The sequence below is a fragment of the Haemaphysalis longicornis genome, unplaced genomic scaffold (assembly GCF_048455015.1).
Source record: "Haemaphysalis longicornis isolate Haplotype H1 unplaced genomic scaffold, Haemaphysalis longicornis Haplotype H1 scaffold_4, whole genome shotgun sequence".
In the NCBI taxonomy this organism is placed as follows: Eukaryota; Metazoa; Arthropoda; class Arachnida; order Ixodida; family Ixodidae; genus Haemaphysalis; species Haemaphysalis longicornis.
In genome coordinates, this window is record NW_027526361.1 from 95,394,512 (window position 1) to 95,416,272 (window position 21,761).

A 21,761-nucleotide genomic window follows, 5' to 3' on the forward strand; every position below is an offset into this window, starting at 1 on the left:
AAAACAAAACAATTGAGCCAGTGAGTGACTGGCACGACAAGAATATTCCACATTAGTAAAAACGTGTTTTGAAAAGTACACATGTTATTTACAGCGAGACAGCCCTTTTGTGTCAAAAAAAGATTATTTTTAGTTTGTGGCCTTTGGCCAGACTGCAAAGTCACATGTCGCATCAAGAAGGCATCAATGATGGCGGCGCCAAACGGGATGGTTGTTTTAAAAGTTTGACAAGTGAGTTTCCGATTTCTTTTTGCGTGTGTGAAAGCGTTTCAAAAACACTGAAGGACTCCTTCGTGTGACGATCGCTGGCCGGATTCCAAAGAAAGTGAAAAGTCGCGTTCTTGCGTAGTTTGTGGCGTCTACGGGGTGTCAATCCCGGCCGCCTGCCGCAATGGTTACTGTGAACGGCATGGCATACATTCGGGTTTTGGACGCTTACCAATTTCGTTGTTTTCGCTCCTCGCGGTGTATGTGCCGACCGTTCTGTGTGTTTCGTTACGCGCGCATGACAGCCATGTCGTATTCAGCGTATTTTACAAATGTTTCCTCAAGGCGTCGGTAAGCTCGGATAATTCATCATTGCATGCGGTGTTTACGCTGCGAAAACGGGGCCGACAACGCACTTGTAAACCCGACGGCGCTAATGGAACTTCCGTCAGCGAGCTGCTAGTGACATGATGACCTGTGGGTGATTTCTCCAGCGTCATTCAGCGCCCATCATGTCTGGTTCTTTGCGTTGTCAAATGGCGCTGTTTCTAAACCATGTCGCACTACCAGCTTTTCATCCTGCTGCAGCCATTTCCGAGCTAGCGGCGCGAAAAAGTTTCTCTGCTCTCCGTAACAGTGCGCTCTTTTTCAGGTGTCGCGATTCAGTTGACGCCCAATCTCCAGAAGACTGAAGCACACACGACGCGAGTGGGAATTGTCAAAGCGAAAAGGCCCTAACGTGCCATCGTGAATGCACACCTGGCCTGTACAACGGCTTCTAGAATATCCTTTGTCACATTGCAAAACTGAAGTGGCTTGGTTTGTCGTTCTCCATATTCGCAGGCACCATTGTCGTCAGTGAGCCCCTGAGCTGCTGGAACGAAAAGATCAACCGTATACTTAGTGACCAGGCCACGATTTTTCAAGTTCATTATGCATGACTGAACAGTCAGACTGTCTCTTCGCTGTGGTAACCTTCAGTCCTACAAACTGAGCTTAGCGGTGTCATCTGCTCAGAAGAAATGTGCCGGCTTTTCCGCCTTGGAATGTAGTTGTTGCATCACAAGTGAAGGTGCTAGCAACGTTTGGTAACGCCATTAAGTGTTGCGTATTTCCTTGCTGCCTCCTTCACCAGTGACGGTGCTTGTCGCATGTTTGTTACAGACGGCTGTGTTATTTACCATTGTTGGTTGGTCATCCTTGTTGAGTGCCCTTCATTTGATGGTGATGTTGTGGCTGTGCCCTTTGTAGTGGGTCGCCGCTGCATTGAAGCACGCGGCATAGCCGCAAGAGAAAAACAAGCTGTTCCTAACAAAAATGAGTCAACGAGCCAACACTACTGCAATCTGATGCTGTGGTGTTTGTCGTCTTGCTAAAGTCTGGTGTGCTCAGCCATCGATGTGGATATGTTTAAATGAAGCACTTGGGTAGAGTACGAAGAAAGCCGTGTGTCAATGAAGATGTTTTTTGTTTGTTGCGGTAATTAATATTTGTTCGGGGCAGCCATTTCTGCAATCTTTGAGGACATTGCATGTAGCTGTGCATTTGCCGGTGCTAATTTGTCTACCATTTTATAGCCTAAATGGACACCTAACTACATTGTAAACATAGTCTGTTTGGAATATATGAGCTAGGTTTTAAGTGGATATGGTTGAGTTACGCACGTTTCTAATTAGAAGCGGAGTTAAAAGTGCGGTTTCTTTCATACCACTCTGCCCACTAGTTTGTTTACGTTGGCTATGATGACACTGGCAATCCGTCAGGGCTAAATTTAATCGATTGGAAGCCTGTTTAGCATGTAGTGAATGGAGATAATGTAGTTTAATGGGAATGCATTAATGTGTCATTACTGAACATGTCATCTCACTTTAATTTCCCCTTTCAGCGTTTTCTTTTCCCATTTTTGCACTGCTTGCACACCACCTGTTGAGGCAGTTCTATTTGATTGCAGGTTTCAGTATGTGCCTAGTGGTGGTACTGTTGTTGAACACCAAGCAAAGCGGTCATTTGGGAGAAATGCGTGTTGTTACTTGCTTGTTTGATATTTGCACGATCAGCTTGCCCGAACTACAAATGCAGGCCTCGGTACATTTCCCCAACGTTCGCTTCCAAGTTGGATGCCACAGGGCATTCAGTGTGTGCGCCTTTAGTTAGCTAGAACCATTGAGCCATCGTGGTGTAGGGGACGCCGGCTTGTCTCCCATTTCAGAGGCCCTGAGTTTAGTTCCCGCCCAGATTAATATTTGATAGATTTTATTTTCGACTCAGTTGCTTTAGTCTGTTTGAAAGCTTTTCTGAGAAACATGCTGTTAATTTCCTCTTCTTTTGTATTCTTTGAGATGCCAGCATTTTTTTTGTGTGTGTGTGTGAACCATCCGTCAGCCATGTTGTGTGTTATTTCTTTTCCCCTTGCTAACACCAGGTTTTTCACTTACTGGGTCAACTAATGCTTTCGTATTAGACAGTTCACACTAAGAGAAAAAAAAGCTAAAGTTTGGAAGGCATACATAGCGTAAAAACAGACTGCGAACTGGTATCGTTTTATTGCTGTAATTGATAAGTTCGCCATAATTGGTGTACGGGTGTTCTGATCTGCCACCTGCTACAAATAAATTGAAACTCCAGAAGTTGCTAAATAATCAATTAACCAGGTGGAAGACGTTAATAACAAAGTCACGAATAAGACACGGACTCATTCGCGTCAGTGTCCCTTCAAATTAATTGGGCGGACAACAGCTTTGCATTGGCTGATCCCCGGCATGACTGTCGTGGATGGAACTTTGTCTCGTTCATTTGTTAAGGAGGAATTGGGGACACAACTTTTCTGGAAGACTTCAAAACAGTCTGAAAGAAATGGGCCGCGTGTCTTCTCGGTTCACTACAAATAACGTCAGAAGACAGTTGTCTGCCTCCCGTGCCATGTAACTCCTTCTCCGCTCTCCACTCCAACCCCTCACACTTTCCCTCCCTGTCTCGCTCCTCTTGCAATGAGCTGAACAGAGGTTTGTTCAGTGTGATTCTATTTTCCCGCCTTCGCACTGCTCGCGGTAGTCTGTTGGGACAGTGCACACCCCTTCTTCTTTGTATTTTCTTTCTTGCTCTCCATAAAACTACTGGAGCGCATTTGTGCTTGTGTTTACCTCGCACATGCTGGAGTCTTACTGCTCTATTTTTAATGTCCCTTTTTTTTTTTTTCAATAATCATACAACACCAACCGAAGGTGCATTCTTAACTGTAGAAACGGGGGACCTACCGGTTAAGTGCTTACATTTTGTCTCAAGTGTTTTCATAGCAATGAATGATGACGACATGTACAACATTGGATAGCATATTTTGTTTGAAGCAGTTCTGCATATACATGCTTCTTTTTGACGAATGGTTTCAACTTTTGGCCAGAAGGCCAAGTCGAGGGACAGACACGAAATTTTCATGCTTCAGTAGCCTAAGGTAGACTGTCATCTATAAAATCTCAGTGCTGATACAGTCACGGTGTTTGTCTGTGGAAGGGCTCTATTTTAACTGTGGAGCTGTTCTAAGGCTGGCAGTGACAACTCTCTCGGCTGGTATCGTGTCATGCTCTCTCTAAAGCAAGTTCCTCTGCCGCGCAAAAACCGGTTACTAGACAGAAAAAATTCGTAAAAAATAAGAAACTTCATATTTTGATATGATGGCTCGTGTTGCCCCTGTCGAGATGCCTTCGCAGCATTGCATTTGTATTGAGAGGTGAAGCCAACTTCAAGGTGACTAGTGGAAGCTTGGTCTGGCATTTCCCCATTGTGAGTTGCGCAGTGAAGCATTGCCATCTATGGAGGGAGGATGATTACAGAAAATGGCTGACTCTTGTGTTATCGAAAGTGTCCGACAAAAAATGTATGACAATTAAAGTCGAACCTCGTTAAAGCGAACACTGATATAGTTCATTATTGGATATTGCGAATTAAATACGAAGTTTGTTTGGTCACGCTTAATTTCAATGACACCTATTCTTTTTGTAACGAAACCGACTCCTCGAGAGCCGCACGGTATCGGCTATATTGAAGAAATATTTGCTTCCCGCGGGGCTCAAAACTCTCGACAACTAGAATATTACAAGCAAAATTTAAAAAAAGTCGGACAAAGCAACCGTGTTCTAGTAGCTTAAGGCCCTTTATTGCGTGGGCACTGTGAAAAACTTTATTCCACTCAGACTGTGGGAAGCCACCAGGTGAAGGCAACCTCCTCCTTCAAGTAAATAAGAAGGCCGGCCTGTTTTGCCGAACAAACTTTGTTCTAGTTGTAGTTTCACGTTCTCACGTTCCTGTCTGCTTAGTTTGAAATGCCACAAGGAGACAGATAACGCCTACCTCGTTTATAGTGGGTCCGAAGCCTAGAACAATGCGTTTTTTATGTAGGACTGTTATGCGAGCCAGATTGCCGATTTTTACCCCTACGGTTATAACAAATATCAGATATAACAAACTAATTCAGTGCCCCAATACTACTTCATTATAACGAGGTTCGGCTGTACCCGCAAAGATTAAGATGCTGAGTTTCATGTACTCGTCATAACTATTTTGCGGTGAAGTTGTTCTACAGAATTGCTGTGCACTGTCAATACGTGGCCATCCACAGAGGGAGTGCGGTTATGAAAAAAACGACTGTAACTGTTGTTGTACCAGAACTATGCTGAAACGAAATTACGGGAGAATTAGCCGCTAAGAGTACTCTGACGTTACACACCACAGCTTCGCTCGTCATCCTTCTTCACAGAGCGGAAAGCCGCTGAAATTTTTCCTTCTCTGTTGCAGGCTCTTCCCCCTCACCGAATGGCCACAGGGTGCAGTGCGACCCCCAGGCGGGTCGCCGGCTGCTGCAGTGCCAGCAGTGCAGCTTCACAACACCGTACCCAAGCCACCTGAAGATACACCAGCGCATACATACAGGCGAGCGCCCACACCAGTGCAGCTTCTGCAGCAAGTCCTTCGCGGGGAAGGGCAACCTGGTGACCCACGTGCGCATACACACGGGCGAGCGCCCCCACCAGTGCCACCTGTGCCCCAGCGCCTTTGCCAAGAAGAGCACGCTGGACAGGCACGTGCGCACCCACACACGGGGGAGAAGCCCTTCCGCTGCCTCTTCTGCCCCGACGCCTTCAAGCTATGCATGCAGAAGACAATCCACATAGTGAAGGAGCACAGTCACCTCCAGTAGCGCCGAGGGAGGAGGGCCCAGCTTGGCGGGTACGCAATCACTCGCTCCGAGGTGGCAGGGCAGCAAGCGTCTCTTTGCGGATCGCTGTGCGGAGGGGTTGTGCAGCTCACCAAGAGGTGGGGGGAGGGTCTCGGAGGGAGAGCCCATTTTATTCTACGAGACCTGGCTCCGACCGAATGTTTTGTCCTCACATTGTGGCCTCACCAGCAGGGTGACAATTGCTCCGCTCTAGTGCGGGAAGTTAATTTGTGGGTAGAATGAATAAACTTTATTGAAGTAAAGATGAAAGAAGGGGGAGGGGGAGAGAAAGATGAGGGAATCACAAATGGAATCCTTAGTTTAGGGCTGCAGTGTCTTTTTGCTCCCGTCTTGGCTCGGCTGATTAAGTCTTTTGGAATCTGTGAGTCGGGGCTGGCGAGGGTGACCTCCATGATTCTTGTAAAGTCAGTGGCAGGTGCTTTAAAAGTGGGCCGCCCACACCCCTGCTCAGAAGTGTGGGCAGGCCTGCGTGGCGTGGAAGAGGCTAGCAGTCTAGCTGCATAGCCTGCAGTCTTCGGCGTAGTCGGGGTACCATTGTCAGAAAACCTTTATCCAGTGAGTTTTATGAATGAAACTGTTTGTTTGTACAGTAGAACCCCGCTGATATGTCCCCCCGTCTCGCGACGACCCGCTTTTTATGACAGATCACTGCAGTCCTTGCAAACTCTCCATTGGGACAATGCATTAAAAACCTTGATTATACTATGCTCAGGTGCACACGATCCGCTTCTTACGACAGACCTTAGGGCGGATAAACCAGCGTTTTTTCTATCTTTTACACCGCTCCGCAGCCTCGTCTCAACCTTTCTTTATTCTTAACCCCCGTTGGATGCTGCTTGATGGGAGTTAATCCACAAGCGGGAGTTAATCCACAAGTGGGAGTTAATCTTTGACGGCCCCACGTGGCAGCAGAACGCCGACACGCCAACCGTGAGAAGTAAAAGTCCAGGTGGCTGGCAGACCGCAAATTTGAAGCTCCGATCCAGCCCTCCAATTCGAAACAAATGACACAACCCCAGGATGAGGACCAAACACCTTTTCTCGCCCGCTTGATCCAGGTTTCCTCCTTTTGCGACGCTTTCTCTGCTCTCGGCTTATGTGTCTTTCAAAGCCACACTGTTGCTCCGCTCCTTTCTTTTCTGCCCTTTTGCCATCACCGCTTTGTGCTGTCGTTCGTTTCGCTTGGCCTTGGCAGTTTCACACTCTTCCCGTTTCCCTCAAATTGCTCAAACACGTCAGCATTGTCTCGCGCGTGTGAGGCTCAGGGCTGGCGGGCTATAAATAGCGGCGGATGGCACGGGGGTTGCGTAGCATGCAGTGCGTGGCTGGCGGGCTAGCGCAGATGCCGTCAAGGGGAGGGGGGCACAAAATAGGCGTTTTGTTTTTAGAAACTTTAGATTTCAGTTAGGGGTTCGCAAATTATGCGAGAATGCGCTAAATATAGTAGTTTAGATATGTTCTTATCTTTACTGTCGTGTGAGACATTCTGCTAGGTTGGCATTTGCCCGTGCCCTGATCGTGCGGCACTCCGGTCATACGCTTTTGCGCGATCCCTTGAAGGTTGTATTATGCAGGTTCCACTGTATCTTGTGTAGCATCTGGGCTTCAGTTGCCGTTGCATCATGATGTGGGATTGGATATGTAGCCCGCAGCTTTCTGCCGTTTTGAAGGTATTCACCGTATGGGTAGGACCCTTGCAGATGGTGGCGTCCTGCGTTGGTCATAGGTGGCCTACACCGAAGGCTGTCCCACCGCCATAGACTGCCCATTTGGACATGGGCGGCAGCTTTGCCGACCAACACAAGCAAAAAGACGCACCCCTTTTGAACTGAGGGGCTCGCAATGCGTCACCATAGATACATGTGCAAAACACCCACACTGTGTGTATGTGACTGGGGCACTTTCCCACTTGTGTGGCACCTTTAATCGGTAAACAGCAGTTGTTGTTTGGTGCACTTGTACAGGTACTTTATGGGTGCACCTATGAACATGCAGACAGTGAGGGTATAAGGATACACAAGAGACAAACTTACGCCAGCTTCCCAATGAACTTAGTTTCCACCGTTTCTGACAAATGAATTGAACGAACGAGTGCAAACCATAACGAGCAAAGGGAAATGAGGGGAGGGGTCAGGATTTTTTACATAACTGGTATGGTACACTGGTTTTGTATGTAACTAAACGATGATGTGTCCTCCCCACTCCCCCCATTTATCGTTATACTTTGTTTGCATTCCATCGACATGTTTGCTTGATGGCAAAAAATTGTGTTGATCCGCTTCCATGCTTTGAAGGTGAAAGCATTACGGCTTCTCCTGGCAACATTTATCAGACTTCTTTTTCTGCTACACGGTGTTTTCACCTCTTTCTTTGTTTTCGTTCCTTTGGGGGGAATCACCTCGGCAGGCAGACTGGTGCCACTTCTGACACCAGTCTGAACTGAAACACCCGAGCACAACATTGCATCATTCCAAAATATACGGCTGCTGAAGCGAGCTCTCGATGAAATTGGTGGGTTGATGCAGATGCAGCATCTTCTAGTATTGAAACAATTTGTTGCATCTTTTTTAGTAAATTTGAGGTCTCGCACTCTTCGGCATCATGGAAGTGTGAGCTGTTATGTTCGGAGCCCACCAAGCATCCATGTCTAACATTTGTGGATGCGTGCACATCTTCAAAAAAAAAAAAAAAACATGCACTCTGAAGGTTACTACTGGAAAGGGCTGTGCATTCTTTTGAGCGTACCAGGAGGATTATCGTATGTTGTTTTCGGGACAACTGTAGCATACACTTGCTATGCGAGAAGCGCTGTCAAAATTTGTCTCATTTGCAAGGAAATTACACTCCTGCATGCTACTGCAAGACCATGCGTAAGAGGTGGCTATGGCATGTACCATAGCTAACTGCGTATCGCCTGAACAATATATTCCTCCGTTTATTCGAGTATACATTTGCTTCAATAGGCCCCTTCTCATTGATAGAAGCCACACGAGGGCAAGAAACAGTAAAAGCATGTCAAGTTGTATGTGGTGACAAGTTAATGCAGGCCACCTTTTGTTGCACCTATGGCTTGATTTTTTTTTGGTCATGGTCATCATTGCAGGCAGGCTCACCTCCCTTGCATTGGGCGGTATTTTCTAAAAAGGTCGACCTATAACTAAATGAATATGGTATTATTGTTGAGGTTTTAAACTGTTGGGTCAATAAGGCACAATTGTCATCATGGTGTAAAGATGTGTCTTTGCTTGTTTTTTCCCTTTGTTCCCCTTATGTTGTCATTGAAGCTGCCTTTTGTAAGAGACAACTCTGTGTTAGCAGACAGAGAACCATAACTGCTTTAGCCTAATCCTACCACATGCTTTACTGTTGAGAAGCAGTGCAGAGGAATTTTTGGTTTCCTTTCCTGCTACTCGCTGTCATCTCACTGTCATGTCAGGATGACCTGACAGCTGTGCATGTTATCTACACTGAACAAAATGAACAGTGCTGAGTTGCTCAGCCTAGCAGTAGCAGTTGAGCAGCCGTGGTTTGTTCTGTTGTGCACGACACTGTAGCTTTTAAGTCTTTACAACGGTGTTTTCTTTTGTTTAGTGGGCTGTGTGTGCGTGGATGTTGTGCATGCAGTCTGTGGCAAGAACAGCCTTGATGAGGTGATGGAATCTGCTTCACAATGGCCGGTCATATTGGGTGTCTGCTTGGTGGGTGCTGCTTTTGCGCCACCAGCGCTGTGAGCTGAAAACACCGAGAATTAAAATTTTTGGGTGGGAGTGAGCTTATCAGGTTTCAGGGCAAAGCGGGGCGATATTTCAGTTTGAGGTAGGTACAAGCCAGGCACTTCCTGTGCATTGCAGGGTGTGTATGAAATGTATTGATGTACTGCGCCCAGTTATTAAACCAACCTGAAGGATACCACACCATTTTTTTTTAGGAAGACAATACATAGAATTAGGCCAAGAGAACAACAGTCAAAAAACATCGTGAGTCTTTCGAAAGCTTGGGTTCTGTTGCAGCTCAAAGTCAGGGTATGTGTGTCAAAACCTGTGATTCTATCCCAAGGGTACTGAGGTCAAACAGGGAAGAACTTTTAGCAGTTGCTCACAACAACAGAAGGCGCATTCAAATTGAACCGGTAGATGGCGCTGGGTGTGCGCAGGAAGTGGCAGGCTCACACTCACAGGGAACAGAATCTTGCCACAGTGTGAGTTAGTGCGGAAGCACTAGGGGTGGCATTCCTGAACAAGCTTTCATGCTAAAGCTTCTGAAGCCTCCTGATTGGCATACTGCTGAGCTATCAAGAAAGAGGAGGGCTCGTCTGCATTGCTGGGGAATGCCCAGGCACGTTCGACCTGCGCAGAGCGGCTTGGCTTGCACCAGTGGGGACGCTTTGTTTGTTCTTTCTCCTTCCATCTTCTGCCTGGCTGCTGGTGCCCTGCCACCTTACTTGCTGCAGCAAGGGCTCTCAGTTTTCCCTTGTCTCCCCGTTGCAGGCCCTTCGCCATCTTATCCCTCCATGGGTGACTGCAGGCAGCAGCAACAGCACTGCCCACGCCCGGGTCATCAGCTGCTGTCCTGCCAGCAGTGCAGCTCCGGGCCTGCAGAAGGAACAATGGTGCACACACGCGGGCAAGTGCCCGCACCAGTGCCGCCACTGCAGCAGGGCCACTGTGCAGAAGGACCACCCATTGACCCACCTGCACATCCACATGGGCGAGTGTTCATATTGGTGCCACCTGTGCCCCAGCAATGAGATCCTGCAACGAGACCTGGCTCCGAGTGAAAGCTGCCAGTTTTCCGTCCTATCATCGCATCACCAGCCTAGTGACAATGGCTCTGTGCTAGTGCAGGAACTGTGGTTGTGGGTGGGACTTGCGGCACTTAGTGCCGTCTTGTGTTCTCAAGTGACCACCCTACGGTGAACATTTGAACACGCACTGCAACGTTTCAGACCGACATAAGCTGAAAGACACACAGCTTTTGGAAAGTCAATCGCAATTTATTGCCATTAATCTGCATGCAAGCGGGCACACTGCGTGAATGTTTCGTGCAATTTCCCACTGTGATGGTATCTTCTGTGAGTAAACAGTGGCCAATGTTTAGTGAGTGCTTATCTCGTGTACTGCCTGTGCAGATAATTTTATGGGGCAGCCAGAAACTTCGAGAAGGTTATAATTAAAAATTGCGTGAACCATGCGTGAAAGACAGCATGCGCCGTAGTTAAGGGCGTGCCATCTGAACAATATATTCCTTTGTTATCCAAATATACATCGGCCCCAAATAGGCCCCTTCTCACTGATAGAAGCCGCATGAGGACAAGGAGTACTAACAACATGCAAGGCTGTATGTGGCGACAACTAGTGTGACTAGATAAGATTACAGAGCATCGGCACTCTTCTCCCATTGTTCCGTGCCGTCGCCGTGATCATTGGCCAGTTTGTATCACATGACAGTTTACACTGCAGCGGTTCATGGGAACCGCCATTTTGTTTGTGTTTTCTGTCGGTCAGCTGTGGTAGTCTCAGCTCGTCCTCCCTTCTCTGCGGCTGCGTGTGACTGGCGTCGTTCCGTATGCGAATCAAAGATAACGCGCTTCGTAGCATTTCAGCTCCAGCAGTGCGTCCGAAGATGCCGTGTTTCTACGTCCTCGTCAGTGTTGTTTACAAAATGACCTCGTTCAAGTTAGCGTTGATGCTGCAGAAGTGGCAATCTGGCAACACTGATAAACTACAAAATGGCCGCCGTTGCTCACTTGCGTGCCTCAGTGACGGTACTCTGTATCTTATTTAGTGACGACTTCATGCAGGCCACCCTTTGTTGCAGCCATGGCTTGACCTTCTTTGTTAATGATTGCAAGCTGACATCCCCAGCATTCGATGTTGCTTTCGGAAAAAGAGCACTCAACTTGTAACTAAATTAATATGGCACCCATCTTTTTTTCAGGTTGTAAACTTTTTGGTCAATAATGAGACCGCATCATGGTCCAAAGTATTCCTTTGCTTTTTCTTACCTGTATTTTTGCTTGTGTTGCTGCTGTTGCATTTCGGGCAGGGGCAACTTTGAGTGGTAGTTGACACAGAACTGTGACTGGTTTAATTTAATCCTGCCGGATGCTTTGCTGTTCAGAAGCTGTGGACAAACAGGCAACAGCTTGTTGTCTTCGCTGCTTCGTATCGGGCTGTTGGGTGACCTAAAAGCAGGGAAACTTATCTACACTGAACCACTGAACTTTGTGAACACTGCCAAGATCCTGAATCTAGTGGAACTAGTAGAAAAGGCACGGTTGTCTCATTCCGACAGTGTTGCTTTCAGTCTTTCGACCTACTTTTTTGTTGTCTGATTGGGTGCGTGTGTGTGGAAGTTGGGCAAAAGGCTGAGGCAAAAACAGCCGCAATGAGGGTATGGGAACTTGCTTAGAAAAGGCTAGTCGAATCAGTTGGCCGCTTCTTGGTGATCCTATTTGGGACACCAGCAGTGTGGTGAGAAAGCCCCCAGAATTTTGAAATTTTTGGGTAGGCCTGAACTCAGCAGCTTTCATGGCAAAGCACTGTGCGATGGGGGATTTTTTTTGCTGTGGAGGTCATTCCTGAACAAGCTGTGGTTCCAAAGTTTCTGAAGCCTTCCAAGGGACTAGCTGCCTAGCAAGGAAGAAAGAGGAGGGCTCGTCTGCATTGCTAGGCCGTGGGATCTTACCGGATGCAGTGCTGGGCATTGCTGAGCACGGCAATGGCTAGGCTTAGGCATTGCTTAAGCCTAGCACGGCACGGCTAGGCTCGGCAATGCCTAGCACCGGATGCAGTGCTAGGCATTGCTAGGCCCATCTGCATTGCTAGGCAGTGTGCGGCCCCTTGGGGACTGGTGGCGACGCAGCCTCCTCTTTTGTGTTTTCTTTTTTTCCCCCTTCCGCCTTCGCTGCTGGTGCACTGTCACTGTGTTTGTCGCTGGAAAGGTTCTCAGTGTTTCCCCCTTCCTCCCTGTTGCAGGCCCTTCCCCGAACCGCCATAGGCTGCACCATGGTCGACTCCAGCGACGCTGCCAGCAGTGTAGCTTCGTGACACTGAGCCCAAGCCTGCTGGAAATCCACCAGCGCATCCACACAGGCGAGCGCCCCCACCAGTGCAGCCACTGCAGCAAGGCCTTTGTGCAGAAGGGCAACCTGTCTGCCCACCTGCGCATTCACACGGGCGAGCGCCCCCACCAGTGCCACCTGTGCCCCATGGCATTCACCAGGAAGATGTCGCTGAACAGGCATATGCGCACCCACACGGGCGAGAGGCCCTTCCGCTGCCGCTTCTGCCCCGAGGCCTTCACTCATCGCCTCCAGAGCGCGAGACACGAGGAGAAGGTGCACAGCCACTGCCAGTAGTGCGGGGGGGGAGGGGAGGGGCCCCAACAGGTGTGTGCACAGACACGCAGTCCAACAAGACCAGAAGAAGGCGATTTCTTTTTGTGGATTGTTACGAAGCAGTGTTTAGGCCATCTCCATGCACCCAAAGCCAGTGAAGAAGTGGGGGACGATGCTGCCGGTGTTGGAAGAAAATGGCTGTTCACTGGATATTTCTCCAAGCTGAATATCTGGTATCCAGCATTTGTCACCAGGCGCCTGGCGAGCAGCACACGAACACTCCTGTCCATTTTTGAGGACCTGAGGAAGGAACAAAGCAGCAGCGCTACCCCGAAAAAACAAGCGCGGGACTATCGTCTCCTCGCAGCCCAAGGCACAGAGTGGAAGTAGTAAGGCCAGATTGGCTGCAGCCTCAAAATGTGCTGCTTTGCTTCTGGTGATGGCCAAGACCGGCCGCTTGAAATCCAGCTCTGAAGTGACATTTTTTTTACAGCCAATGGCCCCGCAGCCTCTGGCGGGCATCGCTCATTAACTTCTTCGCTGGTTCGTTGCTGCATGGCGGGTGGCCTTCATGCAGCGTGCCAAAAGGTGGGGGGCCTCAGATTGAGAGCCCATCTTATTGTAGATGGAGATGCTCCGTGTGAAAGCTTCCTCGTTTGTGATCGCCATCATCATCACATCATGGCCTCGCCAGCCAGGTGACAATCACTCCTCGCTAGTGTGGCAATTGTCGTGTGTGGAACCTGTGGCATCCTGTGTCGGTCACCAACATTTCGGCATAAATGCGCGCTTGAATACGTGACGCAACTTTCCAGTTCCATTCAAGCAAGCAAACACTGCACTTTTTAAAATTTTGCAGTCATCATGCCGCACCATTCATATGCGTGCGAGCACACACATACTTCCCTCTTTGATTGTTCCTTTTGTGTGTAAACAGCAGATAACGCCCAGTACTTGTCGCACGTTCTTCTTCTATGGTTATTTTTGAGGTGAAGTTATAAACGTTCAGAGTGAGGAACCGATACCATAGGCTGGTTTTATATCATTTGAAGATGATGTCACCTCCTGCTTTTTCACTGTGTTTTGTTTTAATTGCAGATATATTTGCCGTATGGCAGTTGGCATCAGTTTCTGGCTATATGTTTTTTGAAAGACAAAATGTTTCTAATCAAACCTTTTTTTTTGTCAAGTGAATCACAAACCAACGACCTCAGTGGCCACAAGTGTAACTCCTTTCAAGAGTAGACGAGACAAAATTGCTCCCTGTAGCTGCCTCCCTTTCACAGTGTAACCGTTGCTGTAAACAGTTGTCTCTCTCATGGTGTATTTGTTTGGTAAAAAAAATGGCCACCAGTGTAAAGAGTCAATAAAGAACACATTTGAGATCAGATGGGTATCGATCATACATCCCAAGAGTAGCCAGGAGCCAAGTGTTTAAAACCGTGCAACATAGCACATTGCAAGCAGCGAAACAAGTGTTAGCTCAGTGCGTGTGGTGCTGACGTCATATCACGTGATAGGTTGGTCTTATGTCACGTGAGCAGAACAGGTGCACTACAGCCACTGTGAAGAACTCTGGTTGTGGGAAAGCCGTGGGGTGAAGTGCTGCCAGTCTGTTTGTCGAAGTAATTTGCGCCGAAAGACAACGTAACAAAAGCGAAAAAATAGATTAAAACCCTGCCTAGCTGTGAAGTTTCTGATTAGTATTGCCAGGCTATTGGCTTCAAAGCACATTAGCAGACTTACGTACCCCAAGAAATTTTTTACCCAAGAAATTTTTTAAACCTTTCAACCACTTTTTTTTTTGTTTAGCAAGGAGTGTGTGCATGAAAGTCTAGCAAGAAGGCTCAGGCAGGAACAGCCACAGTGAACTGGCGTGAACTTGCCGAGAAAATACTGGTCGAATTGAGTTCCTGGTTCCTGCCTGTTGGTTGATGGTTTTTGTGATTCTAGCAACGTAGCCACTGCACTGGTTCATGTTGTGCAGTACGGAATGCAATGACCAAAATAAGAAATTTACTTGTGTAAACTCTGTGCGTTTATCTATGCTTTGTTTTGTGTAGTAAGCCCCCTGTTGTTTGAAGCTGCATATCTTGGAGCTAGAAAAAAATTCCCAGTTGGTTAGTTGTTCGCCTTGCCATGATCCAGATTTCTTGGAAGGATCCGACAAAAAAAGGGTTCCATTTTGTAACCATTCTTCAAGAGAAGGTTGGTGGTTCTGTCAGGTAGACAGACTAAGCTAAGGGTGGTTCAACGTGGTCTTAATTCGCGGCTATCAAGCACTTGGAAGGACACAAAAGAAGTTGCTTTTAGTTTTGGAGCTTAAAAACACCATGTAATTGAAAAATAACTGCTTTGAGCTTGTCAAAATTTTACGGAGGTGGCTACTGTAAGCATTTTTGGGCTTTTTCAATAATGGAATGTGAGGGCCGTGTAATTTTGTAATCGTATTTTTACATAATGAACCTACATTGAAAAAAATCTCTTTTAAGACAACAAAGTAATCAAGCACAGCAGCAATTTCACCCATAGTTGCCATTGCTGCCTGCGAATGTCTTAAATGTCGTATGGCTTAAAGAAACATTGAAGCCATCATTTAACCTTGTCTAACCACCTTACCAGACTTTTTCTGAATGCATAAGCCATGTAGAATGTTCTTGTTGTCAATTTCCATCCATTTTTTTAGTGCTATTAGAAACACGTATGAAAGTGCTGTTTCTTTTTCATACCATCCTTGCATGTCTCTGACGACACCGGCAAGTCGTCAGGGGTAATTTTAACGGGTTGCAAGTGTGTGTACCATCTGTGCGCGAACAAACACAAAATTATGAGGGCATGTTACGATGTAGTCGATGTGAAAGCGCTATTGTTAGGTTGCCAAACATGTCGTCTCATCATCCCTTCCTCTTTGTCTTTTTCTTTTCCCGTGTTTGCAGTGTTCACGCACCATTTGTTGGCATCTGACCGCAAGTTCCAGAAAATGGCACTACTGTTTCCCACCGAGCCAGGCAGATATTTTGCAGAAACGCACGTCTGTCACATTCTGGAGCCCCTGGAATCGATATAGTGCCGCCTGTACCGAAAATTGCGCAGTTTTTCTTTTTCAACTTAATTACTTTCCTTTGTTTGTGAAAGTTCCTCGGAGAAATGTGGTGTCAATATGAGCATTCTCTCACACATTTTTTATTTTGTTTTTTGAGATGGTGGCTTCTTTCTTCTTTTTCGTGGGTCGTTCATGAGCTGTGTTGTATGCTATGTCTTGGCCATGACGACGCCTGATTCTTGACCCTCCGCATATCTTTCGCACTCAAAAGTAAATAACAAAGCAGGGAAAAGTCAAAATTTTGAAGGCCGACATAGCACAAAAACCCGCTGCAATCTAGAATATGTTACTGAAGTAGTTAAATAAAGTCGCCGTGCTCGGTGTGCAGCTGGGTTTTTTCTTCTGCCACATGCTACAAATAACTTGAGACTCTAGGCATTCACTAAGCATATGCAGCCACTAATGAGCCTGGGGCGAAATTCTGATTCGTGTTCATTTTGAAAATGCCCATTTAGCATTTGTTTCAGTAATGATGTAATTGCACATGAAAGGCCTCTGACCAATAATATCGCCTTGCTTGCGCTGTTTCACATACGGTCGTCTGTCTTCAGCCAATCGGGGCTCGCTTGATGTGGAATCTTTGAAACAGACATGAAACAGAAAAAAGCGAGAATTCACCCGGGTAGTTCAGTGCCCCTTTCTGTTCATTTGGCAGGCAACTAACTGCTTCATAGTCGCTTATTCCTGGTATTGCTGGCATGGACAGTGCTTCAGCTGGTTCACTTGCTAAAAGTAAGATTGGGATTTTCTCTGTTAGTCTTGAAACAGTCTGCGTAAAAAAATGATTAGTATCTAGCATGCAGCATTTAGCCTTCAGGTTTTGCCCAAGAAAGCAGGTTGTTGGTGTCAGTAAAGGCTGAAGTTAATGTTGACTAAATTTAATGGAAACTGTTTTTTTTTAATATTCATCTTATCAGTCATTTTACCAACCCCCACCGATTCGCCTCCGCAGGTGTTCCACTCTATGCGTGCATGTGTGTGTCCCCCCATGGAGCACATGGAGCCACTGAGCGCTGGTTGGGTGCCAAAGACTGCCAAGCCAGCAAGAAAGAGGAGGGCTTGTCCACGTTGCTACGGAGTTCACAGGGCGTTAGGCCTTCACAGAGTGGCTCACTTGGCAACAGTGGGGATGCTCCTTCCTCTTACGTACTGGTTCTTTCCTCATCGGCTGGTCCACTGACACCGTCATCGTCGTTGGAAGGGTTCTCAGTGTTTCCCCCTCCCTCCCTGTTGCAGGCCATTCCCCCTCGTCGAGTGGGTGGAGGCAGCAGCACGCCCCCCCCTTGCATGGTCGGCTGCCGCTGCGCTGCCAGCAGTGCAGCTACGTGGCGCCGTTCCCGAGCCACCTGAAGAGGCACCAGTACATCCACACGGGCGAGCGCCCCCACCGGTGCAGCCACTGTGGCAAGGCTTTCGTGCACAAGTGCAACCTGGTGACCCACCTGCGCACCCACACGGGCGAGCGTCCCTACCGGTGCCACCTGTGCACCAGGGACTTCACCCGGCAGAGCAACCTGGCCAGCCATGTGCGCTGCCACATGGCTGGGCGTGTCTTCCGCTGATTCTTGTGCCCCGTGGCCTGCACTCATCGCCTCCAGCAGAAGGTTGACGAGGAGAAGGCGCACAGCCTCCGTGCGAGGGCGAACGAACCCTCACCCAAAGTGATCGGAAGAGTGTCTTTGTGGCGGCTGTTGCACAGCAAGTGATGTATGCAGCATACCTAGAGAAGGTGTAGGGGGCTTGTAAAAAGAGACCATTTCATGGTGGAATGAAACTTGACTCCAAGCAAAAATTTCGTCATTCATTGTCACCTTGTGGCCTCACGGGCCGGGTGACAATTGCTCCTCGCTGGCGCAGCTGGTGTGATTTTGGGTGGGACCTGTGGCAGACTGGCAGCGGACTGCATTGGTCGCAAGTGGGTTGTGACGACGGCCGGCCCACTAGCGTGTAGACTGTCTACTTGAAAGGGACCCTGCAACACTCTTTGAGCAGTGCAAGTAAACCTGCGCGACGTTTAAATTACACTGCCAGGAATACCTGAGCCAAATATTACACGTGCACGTGAAGCGGCAAGCGTGCAAATCGCTGTGAAAGACATGGAAAAGCCAACTGCGCTCTCTTCAATTTTTCTCATTATGCACCCCTGGCATGGCCCAAACGACATCATTGTGGCCATGGCTGTCCTATTGGCTGTCGCTGGTCAACCTCGCGGCTTATTTGTTGCATTTTCTGTGACGATACGCCGTTGCCAGAGCTGTGTACCAACCTCTTCTATGCCTGAACCTGTACGCACAATTTTTGAATTTATTTTGTGTTTTAAGTGCGCACGGAGTTTGAGTGATGAACGTAGTACTCCTCTGTCAACGAGACCACTTGACAACAAGCATTTGTTGCTTCAAATACGCCCTACCAGCCTGAGTGCGCGCTTGTGAACAGGCAGACATGCCTGCTTTTTTGTGGCACCGTACCGGAAATAGACCCCGCCACGTTGCGGAGAAAAGGAGAAAACTCCCCAGCATGTGATATATCGAGGGCTGTGGAAAAGAATGCCGCAAGCCGCTCCCTCTCCGGGAGAGAGCACGCAGCTTTTGTCGCATTGTCCGCTGTCGAGTTGAGAGGGAACAATTATGCGCAATGCTCATCGCGAGTAGTTTCGGTGATTGTGAACGTATTTGCATAATTCTTGTGGGAGTAGATTGCTGGGAAAATACCCCGAAATAAATTCTGATTAGTCGATGGTAAGTGCTGCAGGGTCCCTTGAACGCATGCTGCAGCTTTGCAGACAAACACAAGCATAAAGACACACCTCTCTTGAAAAGGGGCAATGATGCATCATGATCTGTATGTGTGTGTATATGATCCACTGATAAATGTCGATCTGGCCAGCCTGGTTGGACGCAAGGAGACACGAAGAACAAAAAACCTACTAGACCTGAGTTTCAAAATGAGCGTTTTGCAACAGGGTTACCCAGTGGGGCTAGAATTTGGACACACAAGGCCTAAGCAGGAGCTCCCGTGTCGAAGGATGTGCTGCATAACGGTGGTGCTCCTGTGTTCAAGCGATGGCTCAGGAAGACACGAGGGCTATGCCGCTCTCGCTGACCCACTGCACCACTGCCCATACTGCAAGGACTCCACAGTTAAGCAAGAAATTTAAAGGGTCCATTAAATTTGGTTCATTCAAAAGATTGCCTCGTTAGAATCATACTGACACCACTTCTAACAATAAATTTGTTCAAATAAGCTGTATAATTAGAAAAAAAGGGGATGGCCATGCGACCCACTAGCTCATTTCCCACAACGGAACGTACGATGTCACACCAGGCAGCTCTGCAATTGGCAGAGGCCGGCAAAAGCAAACGCAAATTAGGCAGGGCTTATAAGCTTGCCGAATGAGCTATTAGTGCTTCAGTTTAGTTCACATTCATTTTATAGCAGTAAGAATGGTGGGACAAACAGTCAGAGTTACGAAAGCACACGTAAACATAGAAGTACCGATGTGTACTGCTGTTCGTACTGCGCGCACTATGCTTCGTTTAGATGCACAGCACTGCGGAGCTTTGGGGTTGTCGCAGACAACACTGGGCGATTGACGCAAGCGACAATGTCTTACGTGACCATATTTGTCGAGCGAGCACCATGTTTCATGAAACGAACATTTTCTCCATGAACAAAAACAAGCCAGGTTTAAATATGGTCACAAACATACCAAAGGCAGAAAACGGCTTGCCACGGTGTGGTGGCGCCATCTAGGTTGACTAACAGTAAGCAAGTCTCCTCTCCACACCAGGTTTAGCTGGAGACCTGTTGTTATGATGTCATTGCAAACGTCATTCAAACACACGTTTTGGCGCGAGAATCAGAATTTTAGCTTACATTGATTAATTTCACAGTGAATAAAGCATTGTTTGCTTCCGGACAAGTGCTGGGGGCACTATAGAACGCGAAATCTTTCGAATAAAACAAACTTGTATTTTGTCTTCATGGCTCCTTTAACACCTCCTATGGGGGCCTCCACTTGACGAGTGCTGTCCTCCAAAGAGTGGACAATGCCCACGAATCCGAGGCGCACCAAGGAGGTATCACTCTCTGTGAGGGATTGTGTAGAAGATTCGGGCATAGTCCAGTTTAGCATAGAAGAAAAGGGACCTAGGTTAGGCCTAGAGTAGCCTCTCCGAACAACTCTTGCCTTTGTTGGACTTCTGGCTACCCCTTTCCAAGTAAGGATTTCTATAGATATATATTTGCATGTCGCCAAAGTTGAGTGCTCAATGCTAGGCCGTGCGAGCTGCAAGCCTCGTGCCGTGGGAGGGATAGAGAGAATAAACTTTATTACCAGCATTGTAATGTGGGGTGGGGTCCTCAGTCCAGAACTCTATCGGAGACTGTGACGGCCCTTTCCACCAGCCTAAGCTGGGAGTCGAGACCGGAGCTGGACGGCTCCTACTCCCACTGCTCACGGGAAGGGTGTGCGATTCTTTGAACCATGGGGTTTGCTGAACAAGTGAGCCCTCTTTCGTGCTGTGGGCGCAGCCCGAGTTTGATGATTATGATGATGATGCCCTCAAAGTTGCCTTGTACCCACAAGGGGGGATTGGCCATGGCTAACTCGGTTGAAATTTGCGGTTACCTAAAAATACTGATATAATTCCGGAAAGATGAAGGCCATTAAACTTCGTTATCACTAAAACCCGGGTTACCGATTAATTGGTTCATTAGAGCCTACATATCAGTGGCGCATACCCACTCTGGAAAATCGCCAAGTTAGAACTGACATGTCATTGTGGAAGTAGTACTGGTATTAGTGGCATCTTTATTGGATGTAGGAATGCCGTAGGCCAACTGGGTACGTCAAGGTTGGGGGAGCGGTGTAGTTGGTAAGGAATTATTTTGCTGTTTGGTCTTCATGTGATATTTGTGCCCGGGTTATTGTCGGTCTTGATTACAGAATTGCAAGGCCACACTTGAAAAAATAAAGTCCTGTAGAGTGTAGGACGCTTTTGTCTAATTAGGTGCATCCATTGTGTGTGGGTCAGGTGGTTGGGCCTTAGTTAGGATGGAAGCACGAAGTTGGGGGAAACTCTAGCAGTTCCAAATGAAATGGTGGCGGTTGGCTTGTTTGGAAGCTTACGGTATATGCATCTTGGTAGAAGATGAGGGGAAGGCCACTTTTGAAGGGTCTTGAAGTGTAGGCAGCATCGGTAGTGTATAAGCTAAGCTTTCTTAACCTCACTGATGATGGTGTCATAACCAAAACGCACTGCAGGAAAGCCAACTTTACGCAGTGGGAGGGCAAATGATGATGATGAAACAAACAAGAAACACTTCCTGTGGTCAAAATATAGCCATAGATGATATAGCCTGGGTACTTCATTGTTATGAAGCCGACGTCTAGCTGATTTCGCCATTTCGACTCGGTCAATGCAGTTGGATTTTTTACTTTGACTTAGACTCAGGTTGCATGGGGAAAACGTTTGAGTTTTAACCATCTTTCTCTTAATTAAATGGACTTTGATTTTTAACAAGTACCTTCCCAGATCGTGGAAGTGTATTAAGGCCTGATAGAATTATTTTGAAGGGGTGACGTCTTCGCGCCTCTGCTTTTTGGCTTTTTCAAAGTGAATGAGGGGCAAGGTGGGGGTAGTGTGGGAGATGTTGCTTCCGTGAAACCAGTGGAGGGGCGGCATTTAACTTCCCCTGTACTGCAGCGTATGCAGTTTGATTCCAATTGCAGACACCCTCGTGTCCTGGTACTCGCCTTGTTGGAGGTCAGAATATAGGACTAATCTGGTGGACGAGAGGGTTATTGAGGAGTATTTTGTGAGCTTTTCAATGATTTGAAAGCAATCTGTTAGGAAACAAAGGATTGTTTGAATAGGTTG

General features: G+C 47.6%; 1 protein-coding gene and 1 pseudogene across 2 annotated transcripts in view; both read left to right on the forward strand.

The window, feature by feature from the left end:
* The first annotated feature begins 149 nt into the window (after positions 1-149).
* Positions 150-21,761, forward strand: part of LOC144179851 (uncharacterized) — a 51,387-nt pseudogene continuing 29,775 nt past the window's right edge. Inside the window, exons 1-5 of the transcript XR_013324334.1 lie at positions 150-231; positions 4,996-5,371; positions 9,161-9,164; positions 9,925-10,296; positions 16,974-17,425. The product of XR_013324334.1 is annotated as an uncharacterized LOC144179851 (transcript). The remainder of the gene's footprint in view (positions 232-4,995; positions 5,372-9,160; positions 9,165-9,924; positions 10,297-16,973; positions 17,426-21,761) is intronic.
* On the forward strand, positions 10,345-14,295 carry LOC144179114 (uncharacterized). The gene is made up of 2 exons (XM_077707343.1): positions 10,345-10,508; positions 12,415-14,295. Exons 1-2 carry the CDS (start codon positions 10,472-10,474, stop codon positions 12,795-12,797), a joined length of 420 nt encoding a protein of 139 aa, XP_077563469.1. The 5' UTR covers positions 10,345-10,471; the 3' UTR covers positions 12,798-14,295.

Coding starts and splice junctions, on each gene's coding strand:
- LOC144179114 (XM_077707343.1), top strand. CDS start 10,472: ATGTTTCGTGCAATTTCCCACTGTGATGGTATCTTCT. Junction 10,509..12,414: donor CCACTGTGATGGTATCTTCT/GTGAGTAAACAG, acceptor TCCCTGTTGCAG/GCCCTTCCCCGAACCGCCAT.